Source organism: Dermacentor silvarum, chromosome 1 (assembly GCF_013339745.2).
Source record: "Dermacentor silvarum isolate Dsil-2018 chromosome 1, BIME_Dsil_1.4, whole genome shotgun sequence".
Lineage (NCBI taxonomy): Eukaryota > Metazoa > Arthropoda > Arachnida > Ixodida > Ixodidae > Dermacentor > Dermacentor silvarum.
In genome coordinates, this window is record NC_051154.1 from 450,895,785 (window position 1) to 450,909,696 (window position 13,912).

Here is a 13,912-nt window from a genome sequence, read left to right on the forward strand (position 1 = left end):
CCGTGTTTTCTGCGTGGCCCTGGCCGTCAGCAGCAGGCCAAACTTGCCAGGACTTGTGTGGGGGTGTCGACGAAATGTGTCTGGAGCGAACATGAATAAAATTTTTTTGGCAAACAAATCGGACTTTTCTGTTACCATAAAAAATCTATTGTGCGGGAACACTGTAAGGAATACATTTCGTGCCTTTTTAGTATATGAAAGTGAGACGTTACAATTGCTAAGAGCACTAAATCTTATTTCAGTCTGAAAAACTAAGGTGCATATTATAACAAAGGCTTGTTACAATCGAGTAAATATGGTAATTTCGCTATCAACTCTACGCATGGCAAACAAAGACGTGTCTTAATGCAACACAACAAATACATCCGTTTACACACAGGCCATATTACAGACATATGGGAGCCCTGGGTGATAAATACGAAATGATCGTGTAGGATTCATGGCAAATAGATGAGGAAGCAATTGGGGTCCATCCTTCACAAACAATACTTCCGACGCAGGCAGTTGAATGATCCTAAACGAATATCATGGGATAAGGTAAGGTTATTGCGAAAAACAATTCAAATTTCCAATTTACAGTTGCCCTACTGCAATCGCGGTATCAAATCCCGGCGGCGGCCGCACTTCTATGGGCGCTAATGCGAAAACAACCGTGTACTTAGGGTGTTTCTGCGCGTTTGTTTCTGCACGTTAAGATCAACACCAGGTCAGTTGACAGGTGGCCCCATTATTCCACGACGCGTGCCCAATAACATCGTGGTTGTCGGCACGTAAAATCCATAATATTATAGATGTGCATATAGATATGTATACATATGTGATAACTGTTTTGCGTCTGTGCAAAGCGCGATCGAATATTCTCGATAGCAAATAATGGCTCGAGTTCCGCTAAGGCCCAATCGAGACCGATATATTGAATACCTATCGCGCTCGATAAAACAAGAAAGAAAATAAACTATTTGGGTCTCCAGATTTTTCTCACATTTGCGCAAGGGTCCGGCAAGTACGAGAAAGTGTTCAAAAGCGCGTACGCCATCTTTAATATGAAGGCGTTCCCAACGAGTAACGTTGGGCGTTCCAGTGTGATGCTGGCCACGTATTACAGATATTTCTTTCCCCAAGCGGTGACTAATTAGCGCCAGATGTCTTGGACTGCCTTCCAAAACCTTTCCGAGCATTGATGCCACGTCCAAACACGACTATAAGTTCGCGGACATTTTGCGCCTTAACAAATTGCGCGCACATTAACAATGAACAGCGAACGCACGCTACCTCAGCGTCCGAGACGCCATGAAGTCGCACATATTCGCTAGTAGACTATATTTATATGCGATCGCAATTACACTTATCTTTTATTTCACCATCTAGATATATAAATTAAGGCAAAGGTGGACACCTGGATATACTTCAGTATGGCGTCGGCGCTCGATTACTAACTGCTTCCATAAAATCAGTTTTAGCGCGAATAGCAGAACTTCCTGGTCGATGAAGTTGATGGAGGGGTAAAAAAAAAAAACGCACTACGCTGACAGCTGCACCACTGTAAGTACGCGAGTCGCGTGAAATAAATGAGCAGCTTACCAATGGGGAGGACTGCTTTTCTCGGGTGTTCGCACAGCTCTCAAATGACGGCGTTCCAAAGCTACGGCGATTATAGCATGAGACGCGTCGACTCAGGCTGCCAATGAAGCACGTGCACGCTGTGGCTAAGCGACGACGCCGATTGGCTACTTGCGCCGCAGATCAGGTTTCGCTTTCAAAACCGAAACCGAAATTTGCGGTCATTTATAAGTAAAGTAACACGAATATTCATTACCAGTACAAGTTTAGCTTTTCACTTGAAACGAGCGCCATGTCGGACACATTTATGCTGCACCCTTTTTGCACATATGTAGGCAAAAAAAAAAATGAGCATCGTGATAGCGTAATTAAACGCTCATTTGCTCGCCTGACTTTGGGCCCATTCACTCTGAAACAGCTCGCTGGCACATATATCGGTGTGCCACATTACTTCAATCTTGGCAAAAGCGCCCACATCGACCTTACACACACACACATTACCTTTTTTTTAACCATTTCATATTCTTGTTGTTTAGCTCTAGATAGAGAAAAACTGAGCCACAAAATACTTTACTGAAAGTGCCTCAATTGACAACATCTCAAATTACTTTTACAGCAATTGATCTCAAATTGATCTACAAGACAACTGAAAAAGAGCAGAATTTCTTGGAGGAATGGCATCAGACAATGTAGCTATATTTTGCATATAGAAGGGCAATCACTACATTATGCCTAAGGTCAATTATGCCCTCAAGCAACAACAAAAATCAAACTACTTTCCTCAGGGGGCACACACACCCATATCAGCTGTTAAAATTATTTACACAATCTTCATGCCATCTTAGTTTGTTCATGAAGGCATGGCTGTACAACGTGCACTACTTTATCCTTTTCAGTCTCTTTTCACCCTGAACTTTCATTCAGGCCACACTTCCACCTCCTCAACACGTAAAGTACTCCATCCTAAAATAGGACTATTCCCATTTCGAAACATCCCACTTAGAAGGCACCCCAGACTCTTCCAATATGATCATGGGATTCACTTCTTGAATGTCTCTCACCCGAAGGAATATTTCACGTGGCAACCTCGCTGCAGAGTACGTTTGAGTCTCATTGCAACTGCAAACCCTCGGCCATTGCCCTTTATTTTGACAACAAAGCCTGTTTCCTGTGCGCGACACTAAACACAGTGGACAACATGTACTCAGATAACGCTGGTCTGTGCACTGCTCAAGAACCATCCTCGAGGAAAGCCACTGGAGCTTAGCTGTGCTTGTGTGCATGACCATCTTTGAAAGCTCTTGCATCCATGTATTTTTTTCATCAGCCTATATATATATATATATATATATATATATATGTCTAATGCAGGGCGAAGGCCTCTCCCTGTGATGTCGAATTACCCCTGTCTTGCGCTAACCGATTCCAACTTGCGCCTGCAAATTTCCCAACTCCACAACCCCACCTAGCTTTCTGCTGTCCTCGACTGCGCTTCCTTTCTCTTGGTATCCATTCTGTAATTCTAGTGTTCCACCGGTTATCCTTCATACGCATTACATGGCCTGCCCAGCTTCATTTTTTTCTCTTAATGTCAACTAGAATATCGGCTATCCCCGTTTGCCATGCTCTGATCCACACCACTCTCTTCCTGGCTCTTAAAGTTAGGCTAATCATTTTTCGTTCCATCAATCTTTGTGCGGTTCCTAATTTGTTCTCGAGCTTCTTTGCTCCATATGTTCCTGCCCCATATGTTAGCAAGGGTAGCATGCAAAATTGTACGCTTTTCTTTTCAACAACGGTGGTAATCTCCCAGTAAGGATTTGGTAATGCCTGCCATGTGCTCCTCTAACCCAATTTTATTCTTCTGTAAATATCTTTCTCATGATCAGCGTCCCCTGTGAGTAACTGACCTAGAGAAATGTATTCCTTTACAGACTCTAGAGACTGACCGCGATCCTGAATTCTTGCTCCCTTGCCAGGCTACTGAACATTATCTTTTTCTTCTGCATATTTATCATCAACCCCACTCTTACACTTTCTCGATTAAGGTCCTAAATCATTTGTTGTATTTCGTCCCCATTGTTGCTGAATAGAACAATGTCATCTACAAACCAAAGGTTGCCGAGATATTGGCCGTTGATCCTCACTCATAAGCCTTCCCAGTCTAAGAGCTTGAATACTTCTTCTAAACATGCAGTGAATAGCATGGGAGAGATTGTGTCTCCTTGCCTGAACCCTTTCTTGATAAGTATCTTTCTAGGTTTCTTGTGGAGAACCAACGGATAGCCGTGGAATCCTTTCCCCAGATATTCACGTATGCCTTCTGTACTCCCTGATTACGCAGTGCCTATATGGCTGCTGGTATCTCTACTGAATCAAATGCCTTTTCATACACAATTTGTGTATCAAATCTAAAGTGATAACAAATCTGTTATCACTTCTAAAGGGACTACATACCAAGGTTGATACAAAGCATGAGGAAATCATGACTTCTCTTAACGAGGTCAAGGATGCCCAAACTGCGCTCGAGCAACGGATTGCTGAAATTGACAATAGGCTATCCATAGTTGAAAGCACTATCCAGCCGTCTGAAGGCAAAATACACGAAAGCCTCGTCCCTCAAGTTACTAATCTGAACCACCGTCTCGACGACATCGAAGACCGATCGCGCAGAGAAAACTTAATCTTTCACGGTATCCCTGACAGTCCTTCAGAAACATGGGCGCAATCTGAGCAGAAAATATGCGCAGCCCTTAACATCGCACTAGACCTAAATTTGAGCAGTAGCGACGACCGCATATCTCGCGCGCATCGATTGGGAAAGTTTGTTCCTGGAAAATGTCGGCCAGTTATTGTTAAGTTTGAATCTTTCAAATTCAGAGATGGCATATTTTCATCGCGCAGCAAGCTAAAATCTTCTAGAATATTCATCAATGAAGACTTTTGCCGGACAACCAGAAACATGCGCAAAAAGCTTTTCGATTACGGTAAAGCCAGTGGTCAGCAGTTCTCCGTGCGATATAACAAACTGTACATAAATAAGAAGTGCTATGTTTACTCCCCATCTACTGACTGCGTCTGTGAACTTCATCAGAGCCGTGACCCTAGTACAGACAAGGGCGCGTCAAGCTCCTCGTTTGCCAGTAGTGACACGTTGGTATCCTAACTAACAATGCGCAGCAAGATACACCTAACGCTGGCTTGTCTTTTTTACTTACTAACATTAGGAGTATGCTAAGCAAACGTGACGCTTTATCTTCTGTTGTTGACACATGCTTGGCGGATGTCGTTGTACTTACGGAAACCTGGCTCTCCGCCGAAATCGGGGATGACGAATTGTTTAACTGTGACAAAAGATACGCCATTTATCGTTATAATCGAAATGCCAGATCTGGTGGCGGGGCACTCATCGCTGTCGCAGACAATCTTGTTTCCACCTTGGTTGTACTCAATACCCCATTGGAGCTCGTTTGTGTTAGTATCCGAGTGAATCATCAAAATATGCTACTCTGTGCATGTTACCGCCCCCCAAGTGCAAGTTCAGGCTTTTGTGAACAATTGCACGACGTACTAAACAACCTAGCACTACGTTTTCCCCGCGCTTCCTTATTACTCTTAGGTGATTTCAATTTCCCTAAAATTAATTGGTCCATCTCTCGTCCCGTTGTTACAGAATCGTCACCCGAAAGCGCAGCCTTCATAACTCTATGCCTAGATTTTAACCTCAAGCAACTCGTTTCCCAACCAACTAGAATTGGTCCCACATCAGCTAACACACTGGATCTAGTGCTTACGACTGTCCCAGATATTATAGAGTCACTCAGTCTGTTCCCCGGTTTGAGCGACCACTCTTTCATTCATTTTTTGATAAGAGCCCCTGTCACACACAGAATAAGTGCCCCTAAAACAATACGCGATTACACGAAAGCAGATTATACTTCAATTAATAGAGAACTTGAATTATTTTTAGAGGATTGTATGCCTGGTTTCTTCGATCGTACTGTTGAACATAACTGGAAGCTTTTCAAAAACAAATTGGTATCACTGATTAATAAATATGTGCCAACACGTATAATTTCTGAAAGGAAGCGCTCGCCTTGGTTTAACACAACATTAAAAAGGCTGCTAAACAAGAAAAAAAGACAATTTCGCCTAGCAAAACGTGCCAACAACCCCGCACGTTGGCGCATCTATAGTGATAGCCTTAAAACTTATCGGGCCGCCATCAGAGAGGCCAGACACGTTTTCTTTAATGATACACTCCCGTCCCTCTTGACCACCAACCCATCAAGATTTTGGAATAGCGTTAAGCCCAGAAAAGAGAACGCGATATCTCTTACAAATTTCGATGATGAAGCTATACGCAGAGAAGACTGTTGCAATGTATTAAATGAAGTGTTTGCTAAATCATTTTCAGAGTGTTCTACTGTTGTACCACCACCCCTTCACGCTTGCGATTTTTTCCCCATGGATTATGTTATAATTGATTTTTCAGGCGTTGCCAAGTTAATTCGCGGATTGAAATTGTCATCTAGTTGTGGTATTGATAACATTAACTCAAAGATTCTCAAATACTGAAGTGTATTCCGCTATCTTTCTGTCGCACCTTTTCACACAATCTCTACAGTGCTGCGAAATTCCAGACGATTGGAAAGTGGGAAAGGTGGTTCCTTTTTTTAAATCCGGTAACCCTCAGTCACCTCACAATTACAGACCTATTTCTTTAACGAGCATTCCCTGTAAGCTTCTGGAACATGTCATCTATTCTCATCTTGTGTCATTTTTGGAATATAACTCTTTTTTCAGCGAATCTCAGCACGGCTTTCGTAAGTACTATTCCTGTGACACTCAGCTTTTATCGTTTACCAATTACATAGCATCCGTTTTAGACAAAGGGTCAGTTATTGACTGCGTTTTTCTTGACTTTGCCAAAGCGTTTGACAAGGTAAACCACCAATTACTTCTTTACAAAATGAGCATTCTAAATATTGACCCCGACATCTTAAAATGGATTGAGTGCTTTTTGACTAATCGCTTACAGTACGTAACCACTAACGACTGTGACTCAAATTCTTGCGAAGTAACATCTGGCGTTCCACAAGGGTCCGTTTTGGGCCCGCTGCTTTTCCTAATATATATAAACGACCTTCCTGGCACAGTTACTTCTAATATAAGGTTATTTGCTGACGACTGTGTTGTTTACCGTGAAATAACTAATGAATCTGACCACTCTGCCCTCCAGTCTGACCTAGATAATATTTCTAACTGGTGTAACCAATGGTTTGTGACTCTCAACACTAATAAATGCAAGAGCATGACATTCTCCCACCGTTCTAACCCATCTGAATTCATAGCTTATGAAATCGAAGGCACATTATTAGAGCACGTAACCACCTATAAGTATCTTGGTGTGCACATAACGGATGACCTCTCATGGCATACTCACGTTAATTACATCATTAACAATGCTAACCGTGCACTAGGATACCTACGCCACAATTTTGCTGAAGCACCACGCCATTTAAAATTATTACTATATCAAACGCTAATAAGACCTAAACTCGAGTATGCGTCTGCTATCTGGGATCCAGGCTTACGTAACCTTGTAGATGCAATAGAGTCTGTTCAGAATCGCGCAGCTCGCTTTATCGTATCAAACTACTCCCGTACTTCCAGTGTTTCGCTGATGAAATCTAATCTTGGCCTTCCGAACCTGCTCTTAAGGAGAAAAATTTCACGTCTTTGTCTCTTTCATAAAATTGTTTTCTTGAACCAGTCCCTGAAACGTGAACTTTTATCAAAGCCATCGTATTTGTCAGCACGTATTGATCACCAGCATAAAGTCGCCATTCCTTTTTGCCATACTAACCTGTTTCATGATTCATTTATACCAAAGACTAGCTCTGACTGGAACCACCTTCCCAGTGCCATCGCCAGCATTGAAGATGTACAGTCATTCAAGGCCGCAGTTGTTGACCACTTCACAGAATAACCTGCGCAGCTACTTGTTCTTTCAATAAGTTTTGTATTTTACATGTATAATAACGTTGCTAACGCAATTGCCGTTCAAGGCCTTTGGTATTGACCTGTTAAACTGCTCTTTTAATCATTGTTCTTTTTCTTGTTTTGTTTTGGTTTTTTCATACTCAGCTTTGTTGTTGTTCTCATTATTGCGCTTGTCTAATAAGAATGTACCCACCCCCTCTGTAATGCCACCTAGGCCCTGAGGGTATTGCAATAAATAAATAAATAAATGAAAGCCATATAGAGAGGTTGATTGTACTCTGCAGATTTCTCAATTACCTGATTGACGACATGGATATATGATCCATCGTAGAATATCCCTTCCTGAAGCCAGCCTATTCTCTTTGTTGACTGAAGTGTTGCCCTGATTCTATATTGGAAATTATCTTGGTGAATATTTCATATAATACTGAAAGGAAAGTAATGGGTCTATAATTCCTCAATTCTTTAACGTCTCTCTTTTTATGGATTAGATATAATGTTGGCGTAATTCCAGCTCTCTGGTACACTTTAGTCGTGAGGCATTGCAGTTAAAGGGCCCCGAGCTTTTCAAGCATGATATCTCCTCCATCTTTGCTTAAATCAACTGTTATTCCACCTTCTCCAGCAGGTTTTTTCCTGGTCATGTCTTGCAAGGCCCTTCCTTCTTCATTGCTAGTTATATGAGCCTCTGTATCCTGTTCATCGCTACTTCGAATGAAAGTAACTTGGCTGCTCTGGGTACTGTACAGGTCAGTATAGAATTATTATGCTGCTTTTACTATGTCATCGAATTTTCTCATGATATCGCCCTGCTTATCTTTCAGTGAATACATCTTATCTTGCCTTCTCCTACACTTTCCTTGTCCTAGTTTTCTTCCGATTTCCTGCTTCCTGAATCTTTTCCACGTTATAATTTCAAATATCCTTTAGTTTCTTCTCGTTGAACAGTTTTGGCAGTTCAGCAAATTCTATCTGGTCTCTCTAGTTTGACACTTTCTTGTTTTGTCGCTTCTTTATTAGGTCTTTCGCTACTTGGGAAAACTTACCTACTGGTTGCCCCCGCTTTGTGTCTTACCTCCCACTTGAACTGCTGCTTCCGAGATCAGCCTAGTTACGGTTTCATTCATTAACTCTTTGTTGCCTTCATCTTCCTGTTCTAAAGCTGCATATTTGTTTGCGAGCACCAGCCTGAATTGTTCTGCGTGTACCCTTACTGCGTCGAGGTTGGCCCGTCTCCTCATGACTAATTTTATTCTTTGTCTCTTGAAATTGAGAGATATCCTGGACCTCACTAACCTATGGTCGCTGCACTTTGCCCTACCCAACACTTCTACGTCCTGCACTATGCTGGGATCGGCAAGGAGTATGAAATCCATTTCATTCCTTGTTACTCCATTAGTGCTTTTCCAGGTCCACTTGCTGTTGCTGTGCTTCCTGAAGAAGGTATTCATTATCCGGAGCCTATTCATTTCCACAAATTCTACCAACATCTCTCCTCTAGCGTTCCTAGAATTGATGCCGTAGTTGCCAAATGCTTGCTCACCAGCCTGCTTTTTCCCATTTTGCACTGCAGTCGCCCACGACTACAGTATACTGAGTTTGCATGTTTCTCATTGCTAATTCAACATCTTCATAAAACTGTTCTATTTCTTCATCACTGTGACTGGAGGTTGGGGCTTGTACTGCCTTCATTCTACACCTCCTATTCAGTTTATTTACGACTGCTACCCTCTCATTAATGCTGTAGAATACATCAATGTTGCCCGCGATGTCCTTATGGCCTAGAAATCCCACCCCGAATTCTCTCTTATCTGGAAGGCCTCTGTAATAGAGGATGTGGCCGTTATCAGCACTGTATAGGCCTCACTAGTTGTTCCAACCTCACTAAGGCCAATAATATCCCAGGCAATGCCTGACAATTCCTCAAATAGCCCTGCTAAACTAGCCTCACTCAAGAGGGTGCGCGTGTTGAACATTGCCAGGTTCAGTTTCCAGTGGCGGCCTGTCCGGGCCCAGAGATATTTAGCACCCTCTGCCACGTCACAGGTCTTACCACTGCTTTCGTCAGGTGTCCGCAGCCGCTGTGGACTGAGGGCCATGGGTGAATTGTAGGAGTCACCTCATACTGCACCAGGGAGGTCAAGTCTTGTTCTGGTGAGGGTGTGACTTTGTTGAAGCTTAGTGGGCCTTCCCAATTTGGTCGCACATGCATGTATTGCCCGTCGATTAGTTTTCTCTTTCTCTCCCCTACCCCAATGTAGGATTGCAAGCCAGGGGCCAACCTCATTATTCACTGCATTTCTTATCTTGCAGTGCATAGTGATAATGTAAGGTGCAATAAGCAGGAAACTCCAAAAAGGTTTATTCGAACAATTCCCATCAATCCTCTCTCGATACAAACATTTGCAAAGAAGCATGCATACAAACATACAAAAAGACATCTGCCGGAAAGGAGGGAAGGGGGGACATGTTTATACCACGTCACAACAAAAAATTAAACAATGCAAAAAAGCTCCTTGCTCAAGACAAATAAATGAAAAGCCTGCGCTTTCACATATTTCCCTCCTATCACTTCTGGGTATCAATTGTGTCACAGCGTGTAAAAACCAAAGAAAAAGCAAGCACTATTATAAAAAAACTGGGTGCAAGGGTATGCGAAGACAGCCCACAGCCTGCAAGAACCAAAGAAATAAGAGGTGTTATCCGACAACTGGGTCTAAGGATATGAGAAGATAGTCTTGCTGACTCGGTCCTAGTAGGCACCCATTTGACCTTGGTCGTTTCCACTTGGCGCCTTTTACCTGTGCATTATAAGCAGCTCTCACACATAAACAACTAAATAAATGAGAGCAGCATCATGAGATTTTCAATGTTTGGCTTTGACATGCAGGTTTATTTCTCTGTGCAATGGCAAAATTTTCCCCCTTTAAGGCATGGTGTTGGGCCTAAGAGCGACCTCTTGGAACCATTTTCAAGGAAAAAATCAAATGTGGTAATTGAAATGCGATATAAATTATAGTATTCATAATGCATTGCTAATGAACTTTCAGACTAACTCGGGAATCTAGTTGGGTTTGGTATAAGCCAAGAGCAGTTGCGTCCATGGATGATGCTAGGGATCTCGATGCAAGCTTTTCGAGCCACTTAATAGTTGAAGGGAACAAAGTGTTCAAAACCTGTCCAATGCCAGAAGTGTCAAGACGCAACATCACATGAATCGAGGTCCAACCGCCTATCACTGTGCTGTATTCGCCTGCAAAAATTACTTTCGGAAGCTAAAAAGCATGAAAACACAGAAAAGCAATGCACGTTTCAAAAATTAGAATTACGATAACTCGAGGCTGATTTGGCTTCCGAGAAAGAGGCCGAAGAGTCGTCCCAGCATCAAGACTCGCTCATGTTCAAACTTGGATGGAGACATTTCTCTCTTCTTAAATGTCGCACTCAAACAGATTCTGCCTCTCTGATTCACAGTTCACATTAGGATTTCACAGAGAGATTTCTGTCAAAGATGTTTTCGTACAAGAGAAAAGACACCAAAATGTTAGGCTTGTATTACAACACCGGCACCAGAGGAGCTGCTACACAGGCCACAATATAACACAGCTATATAAAGCTCCCTCATCACTGCAGTTCATCCAGCCATGTGACCTGTGTATACATGGTCTGAAGGAGACAGGTACAACCTGTGGAGACAACTCTAGGCATATTTATGCCAGAAGCTAAGGGCAGAAATGAAATGTTAACGTTCGCTATGCTGCGTTAATACTTGGCAGGTAATGCTGTGGATGCCATGCACGTAGTGCAGTCATAGGAATCTCACTCAGAGTGTTTTGCAAGTTATTTTTTATTTCTGATGCCTATGAATGAAATTACCTACTTCATATCACAATTCTGACACATCACAATTACACAAATATGGCAAGAGCGAGGACGTGTTGAAACACGCTTTCGCTCTGCTCGACGAGGGGGTGCTCAGACCGTTCTCCAGTGTACATGAGCGTCGCTACACACGTCGCGTTCCACTGCGACCGCGTCTACAAAGACGTCCACTGTGCCTTGCAGAGCGCAGTCCTTAAACAGCTCGCTGAACGACTGGACCTTCTTTCCATTGCAGTACAACTCGGACCATGACGTTCCGCTCAAAGCTGGATATGAGACTCGTATTCTTAGAGTTTGGGAAGAATGCGCCTCCTTTGGGTCAAGCATGATCTCGGCCATATTGTTGTCGGATAGAAAATCCTCATCTCCACTGTCACTCGACTACGCAAGTTCAGCACACTGCACTTTTTTGACGTTGGTGGCCAGCCACTTTTTGGCGCAGTTGGTCGACTTTGCATTTGACTGGGCATCGAAGTGGACCTTGTCCCCGACGCTAAAGAGGTCGTGTAGGCTCTCCTGCGGCTGAAGCAGGGATTTGTCAACGTTGTCAATAGAAAAGTAGGCACAATCTTTATTGTCCTGGCCAAATAATATAAATGCATGGCCTGGATTCACGGCTTGGATTGTGCCACAATATCCACTGGTCACGCAGTCACTTCCTGGTTGGCACGCTGCCGGCTTTCGTGCGGGATTGTTGGTGTGGGCCACTTTTCTTACCAGTTTTATACGAGTGGCCTGATACTTGGCTCTGTGTCCTGGTGGGCTTCTTACTGCGTCTAATATGACGACGTCGCCTAGCTTGATCCCCGACTTTGTCAGGTCATGGTGTCTGTTTTCCTCGAAAAACCGCTTGTGAAAAAAAATACAAGCTCGGAGCGGGTGTGCCACATCTACAAAGCCATAAAATGTTAACACTTTCGCGACTGTGCCAGTGACATTACTGAGCTCAACGGGTGCCTCAGTCGTGTTGGGGCTCTTTACTTCACTGTTTTTGGTAGATGTGCGAGCTTGTGCGGACGTGTAAACTCTGTTGTCCGAACCTACAACAATTGTGCCGGGAAACCGTCTTGCGACCAACCGTATGGTTTGAGTTGTTGCACAGAACCGGCCGCGGATTGATGGTGGGAGTTGTGAAAGGATGCCTTGCAGCCTGGAGAGAGGCACGCCTTCGTCAGCACTCACGGCGTTCTTGAGGTGTGCCAATATATAGCCCAGCGCGGTGTCATCTTGCATGGACATTGCAGCTGGCAGGTGCACACTGCAGCAGGAAGAATTTTTTACAATCTTGCAACCTATGCCAACAATAAAGGACATGCATACAAATGGTCCACTTGGTAGTATATTATCTAAAGGATTCATTTGCTTGAGCTCTTATTATCACACTCAAAAAGAATTGATCGAGTGGTTGATGAAACTTAAACGAGTACTGGGCCAGTATTTTGTAGCGATACCTTTAAATTAATAATGCCTTTGCGCGCTTATCGCGCTTTGTCATTGGTCAGAGCGACGGTCCGCTCATGATATCAATGTTGATAACGCGAGCGGACCGTCGCTCTGACCACTGACAAAGCGCGAAAAGGCATTATGACATTAAAGGCATCGCTACAAAATACCGGCCCTGCAAAAGCTTTTCTCGCATTTTTAAAAAGTTTGTTTGTTTTATGCTTAACAGCCAGCTTAGCTTAGTCATGGTTCATGAAAGTAGACTAGATTAACTTTGCACAATTTAGGCCACCGCAGAAACGCAGTTTGAACAAAGTGGTATACCTTTTCACAACTTACCACAGTGCGCTAGGCTTGCTAGCTGCTGCAGGGACGTGTTTTTGCATTGCCCTGGCCTTCAGCAGCAGGCCAAACTCTGCAGGACTTGTGTGGGGGTGTCTCACGAAATGTGTCTGGAGCGAACATAAATAAAAATTTTTTTTGAGTGCAAACAAATCGCTACTTTTCTGTTACCATAAAATTCTATTGTGCGGGAACACTGTAAGGATATTACATTTCGTGCTTTTTTAGTATATGAAAGTGAGCACGTTACAATTTGCTAAGAGCACACTAAATCTTCATTTCCAGTCTGAAAACTAAGGTGCATATTATAATCAAAGGCTCGTTAGAATCGAGTAAATATGGTATTCTCGCTATCAACTCTACGCGTGGCAAACAAAAGACGTGTGCTTAATGCAACACAACAAATACATCTGTTTAACACACAGCCATATTACACACATATGGGAGCCCCTGGGTGGATAAATACGAAATGATCGTGTAGGACATCATAGCAAATTAGATGAGGAAGCAATTGGGGTCCATAACTTCACAAATACTTCCGAAGCAGGCAGTTGATATGATCCTAAACGAATCTCATGGGGATAAGGTAAGGTTATTTGCGAGAACCAATTCAAATTTCAATTAAAGTTGCCCTACTTCGATCGAGGTATCAAATCCCGGCCACGGCGGCCGCACTTCT

General features: G+C 43.2%; 1 protein-coding gene across 1 annotated transcript; it reads right to left on the reverse strand.

Annotated features, from left to right (window-relative positions):
• Positions 1-11,829: 11,829 nt before the first annotated feature.
• LOC125944186 (uncharacterized) lies at positions 11,830-13,299 on the reverse strand. The gene is made up of 2 exons (XM_049664513.1): positions 13,231-13,299; positions 11,830-12,706 (listed from the first exon to the last, which is right to left on the reverse strand). Exons 1-2 carry the CDS (start codon positions 13,275-13,277, stop codon positions 11,830-11,832), a joined length of 924 nt encoding a protein of 307 aa, XP_049520470.1. The 5' UTR covers positions 13,278-13,299.
• Between the last annotated feature and the right edge of the window lie 613 nt (positions 13,300-13,912).

Coding starts and splice junctions, on each gene's coding strand:
- LOC125944186 (XM_049664513.1), bottom strand. CDS start 13,277: ATGCAAAAACACGTCCCTGCAGCAGCTAGCAAGCCTAGCGCACTGTG. Junction 12,707..13,230: donor AGCAAGCCTAGCGCACTGTG/GTAAGTTGTGAA, acceptor TTCCTGCTGCAG/TGTGCACCTGCCAGCTGCAA.